This window comes from Alosa alosa, chromosome 13 (assembly GCF_017589495.1).
Source record: "Alosa alosa isolate M-15738 ecotype Scorff River chromosome 13, AALO_Geno_1.1, whole genome shotgun sequence".
NCBI lineage: Eukaryota > Metazoa > Chordata > Actinopteri > Clupeiformes > Clupeidae > Alosa > Alosa alosa.
The window spans coordinates 9,677,208-9,682,207 of NC_063201.1; the positions used below are offsets into that span (position 1 = coordinate 9,677,208).

General features: G+C 46.2%; 1 protein-coding gene across 1 annotated transcript in view; it reads right to left on the bottom strand.

Moving 5' to 3' along the window:
* Window positions 1–5,000, bottom strand: part of LOC125306649 (A disintegrin and metalloproteinase with thrombospondin motifs 16) — a 58,187-nt gene that overhangs the window by 11,096 nt on the left and 42,091 nt on the right. The window contains exon 18 of the mRNA XM_048262140.1: window positions 4,746–4,872. Coding sequence (XP_048118097.1) covers window positions 4,746–4,872 — 127 coding nt within the window. The remainder of the gene's footprint in view (window positions 1–4,745; window positions 4,873–5,000) is intronic.

Genomic DNA, 5,000 nt, shown 5'->3' on the forward strand with positions numbered 1-5,000 from the left:
AGTGGAGTGAAACGCCCGAGGCCTTTTCTTTTCTTTTCTTTTCTTTGCCCTAACAGTGCTGTTCTTACGCTAACAGTGCTGTTCTTACGCTAACAGTGCTGTTTATCTAAAGATGGACTTTGAGAAATGGGTAGCTACCGCTAATCTGTGTGCTTTAGGGTGTGTGTGTGTGAATGTGTGTTTGTATAGTTGTCTGTGTGTGTGTGTGTGTGTGTGTGTGTGTGTTTGGGGGCAAAAGGCATCTGTCAGTGTCAATGTGTGTAGTTTTACTAGTGTGTGTATGTGTGTGTGTTAGCGTATGAGAGTTTATTTGACTCTTCACCCCTTGTTGCCCATAAAGGCTCATCCCACAGGGCTGCTGGGAGTCAGTCATGACATCAGAGTAACACAAACACCATCAGCAGCCTTTACAACCTCTCCTGGGGGCTAATGGCTGCTCCACTACTCCCGTGACTAGTCATTAAGCTGACTTCCCACACACAGACACACACACACACACACACACAGACACACACACAAACACACACACCACCCAACTGCTTTTGTAGCTGTGTATATTGTAGGCTAAACCGCCTATTTGAACCTGTGGTCCTCAGGCTTACTTGAGAGAGGGACACAGACACAAAAAACATGCACATAATAAAACATGCACATAGACATAAACATGCATTACACATGCACACACAATTGACATTATCACACAATAAGACACACACATTTGTTACACACACACAAACACACAGTCATGACAAAGGCCTGCAGCATGGCACATAAACAGGTCGAATTAATCACAGACATTTTGTCTACACCTCAGAATGCCATAGGCAATGCTCTGGCTCTCTTAGGCTTAGAGTGCTGCCCTGATTGGGAGAGATAGTCAAGAGCAGGAAAGGATTGTGTGTGTGTGTGTGTGTGTGTGTGTGTGTGTGTGTGTGTGTGTGTGTGTGTGTCTTCTGCTAACCACAGGCCTGGACCCCTGGTGGTAGTCTTTTTCACTGTGCAGTATAAACAACTTTTTATTGTGCAGCATAAACAACTTTTCCCTCTTTTTCCTCACTCCAAAAGCATCTTTTTTAAAAAATGGTTCAAACCAAATAAAAATCAATCAACAGAAATGTTGTTTGACCGACAGATTATTGCGTGCACCCTGACTCTTGCAGTCAGAGGCTGAGCTGAGGTGCATCCAAATTCGCGAACATAGGCGAACGTTTTGCAACTAGTTTTCAAACTGTTTTCTCTGGGAACGAAAACAGTTTGAGGTAGTTCTCTGCGAACATACAGTGGAGCTGGACTTGAGCTGGACGAAGTCTTACCATTACAATGGAATGCTTATACCAAATCGTTCAAATTGAACTGTTCAGAGAAAACATATTTGCCACAGACATTTGCCGAATGTGAACGCTGCTGCTCTGCTGGCCAGCTAAAGGGAGCTCCACTGACCCCTGACGAATGACAGGAGTGCCATGCAAGCAGGAATGTGTAGCATGACCTCGCTCCAATGCTTCAGTTTGCAATAAGTATGGGGTACTGAAATGGTAATCCCATCCCCAGCTGTTAGGAGCAAAGTGTGTGGTGATGAGTGTGTATGTGTGTGTGTGTGTGTGAGTGTGCGTGTGCGTAAAAAGGCAGGCAAGCGTGTGTGTGTGTGTGTGTGTGTGTGTGTGTGATTTGAGAAAGAGAGAGAGAGAGAGAAAACAGACAGAGAGATTTTTTGAGGTTTTCCTCAAGCTTAGAAAATGAGAATTAGGACGAAACTCACACTTAAGGTTTGGACGGAGCAGATAAAAGATGGGCTGGCAAACTGTGTGTGTGTGTGTGTGTGTGTGTGTGTGTGTGTGTGTGTGAGAGAGTGTGTATGTGTCTGTCTGTGTCACAGAGAGTGAGAGAGGTTATAGAGTTTAAATGGATAAAATATGGGGTGTTGAATACTGTGCACTGTGTGTGTGTGTGTTTGGGAATTTAAGTGTGTGTGTTGTGTGTGTGTGTGTGTGTGTGTGTGTGTGTGTGTTTGGGTGATTGTGTTCCCCACAGGGAGATTCCTCCCTCCCTAATCAGATCTTTCCTCTCAGCTGTAATGCAATCTAGGGAATGGACCCTGCACTCTGGACCATGGAGCTGATCTGGACCCTGGAGCTTGGACCAGGGCAGCGTGTTTATGCCATCGCCCAGCATCTCCTATGTCTGATCTGGGCAGCGCGTTCACTAATGCCATCGCCCAGCATCTCCTATGTCTGATCTGGGCAGTGCGTTCACTAATGCCATCGCCCAGCATCTCCTATGTCTGATCTGGGCAGTGCATTCACTAATGCCATCGCCCAGCATCTCCTATGTCTGATCTGGGGATTGGTTTGGATGATGTCACTCTCACAAGAGGGGAGATAAATATCATTGTGTGTGCGTGTGGATGTGTGAATGTGTGTGTGTGTGTGTGTGAGAGAGAGAGAGCATGTGGATGCATGTCTGTGGATGTGTGAATGTGTGTGTTTGAGAAAGGAGTTAAATGCCTGTTTATGAGTCACTCGTTGCTTATGACAGAAGATCTTCATATGACCTTCAAAGACACTGACCCCATATGTCTTACATGGATACTTCTGTTTACGCTAGAGCCTCTTAAAGCTCGCGGGTATTCTCTTACCTCTAACATCTCTGGAGACAGCAACAGGCTCCAGTGTGACTTACATTATATATTTATATACAAGCATATGAAACTCAGGAACATGTGACAAAGCTACTGTACGTTTCCCAAAGACTATGAGTGATATTACCCATGATGCTCTATGGGCAGTCTCCCTAGACACAAGGACTAACTCAGGTCATGTTTGCAAGGGTTCTCCTGCCAATGGCATCATGATCAGATGTATGACCCATCGCTAAGAACGCCATGCAACCTCAAATAGGAACTAAGCCGTCAAATAGGAACTAAGCCACTTAGACATGTCAGCTGTTCTCAGGAACAGCAGGATTAGGAGAGCAGACGTTGCATCAGCGCCTCTGGTCAGTTCTCACAGGCAGTGGACTGTGGGGACTCAGTCTCTCCGGGCTGGGACTGAATGGAGGGGACTTTTCCTGGTGATCTGCACCAAGTCCCGGTGCCAACGGAGGGCAGTACCAGAGAACCGGTGGACAGCTGAAGGGTGCGGGGGCACAGAGCTGGAGCCAGTGTCTGCATCATGCATGGGCACACCCTCATGGGTGGCACCATCATCGCACATCACAATACACAAACACACACACACACACATGCACAAGTGTACACAGACATGCATGCACAAACATGCACCACACACACACACACACTGGGGTGGTGGTGCGCACTCACTCAACTCAAGACACCCAAGGACTGGTCTCGCCAACCTCACACAACCTGAATTCCCCAGCACACGCCCCAGTCCTGATCTGAACCCAGCTCCAGCACCGAGACTGATTTAAGATTACTTAGGCTTTTAAAGAGTAATACCCAATGGCACAGCTAAATGATACCCATATTTCATCTGATGCAGGACATGTCAGTTAAGCTTTCAGTGGAAACTATTCATCACAACACTAAAAGGTCAAGATGGAGGCAGTCTGTCCTCCCTACTGCATTTATGTTCTGCACATCATTAATTCATTAATTTTACCAAGACCACATTTGCTTTGCTCCTACTTAGGGTAATGTGATACATCTGTTCTGGTAGATATAAAACTGTGGCCCACAATCCGAACACCAATGACCATGATTTAAAACAGAGGCCGGGCAAACAGGCGCTCTCAATTCAATATCAATTTTCAATTTCAAATACTTGTATAGCACCAATAGCAACCAAAGTGCTTCACAGGGTCTTTGTAACACTCCAAACTAGAGCCATCACGAGGATGTTCTCTAAGATTCAACCCCTTTGTGGTTCTGATTGAGGGGTTTTAGGGGAGCAGTGAGGACCAGGATCCACCGCTACACCACAAACCCCAAACACAGACATCCAGACGCACACTCGTTAGCAACATCCTCTTAGCCAGCCACCACTGTGTTAACCCCTCCGGAAAAGGACAATAAAAAAGAAAGCAATGGATTGTATTTAAGTTGCCTGAATAGGAGTGAGAATGCATGAGAACCCACAGACAACTCTAGCGATCTGAAAGAGACTCAGACTGAGCTTTCTAACTACATTGTGTTATTACACTGGGAGATTGTATACTATATTGTGTTATTACAATGGGAGATTGTATACTACATTGTGTTATAACAGTGGGAGATCATTTGTAATTCTTTTAATATATTTAATTAGAATTGCACCGACAGACCCCATGTACAGTCAGACAGTTGTGAGTCAGTGAACTATTTATGTCTATACCTGGAGAGAAAAAAGTGTGTGTGTGTGTGTGTGTGTGTGTGTGTGTGTGTGGTGTGTGTGTTTGTGTGTGTGGTGTGTGTGTGTGTGTGTGTGTGTGTGTGTGTGTGTGTGTGTGTGGTGTTTGGTGTGTGTGTGTGTGTGTGTATGTGTGTTGTGTGTGGTGTGTGTGTGTGTGTGTGTGTGTGTGTGTTGGGTGTGTGGTTTGTGTGTGTGGTGTGTGGTGTGTGGTGTGTGTGTGTGTGTGTGGTATGTGGTGTGTGTGTGTGTGTGTGTGTGTGTGTGTGTGTGTGTGGTGTGTGCGTTGGTGTGGTGTGTGTGTGTGTGTGTGTGTGTGTGTGTGTGTGTGTGTGTGTGTGTGTGTGTGTGTGTGTGTGTGTGTGTGGTGGGGAGGGGCAGAGCTAAGTGTTACAGTACCTGGGGGGGCAGGGCTGAGTGTTGCATGGCACAGTTCCAGAGGAGGGGCGTGAGCGAGGGTTGCAGAACGACGTGTTCACCTGGACACGCAGGTCCCTATAACAGGCTATCTTAGTGGTCATGGTGCCTGGAGAGGGAGAGAGAGAGAGAGAGAGAGAGAGAGAGAGAGAGAGAGAGAGAGATGAAAGGGTTTATATATTACACTGTCTAAGACTGATACATTTGCATCCCGTATTTCACTAACAGTATATACAA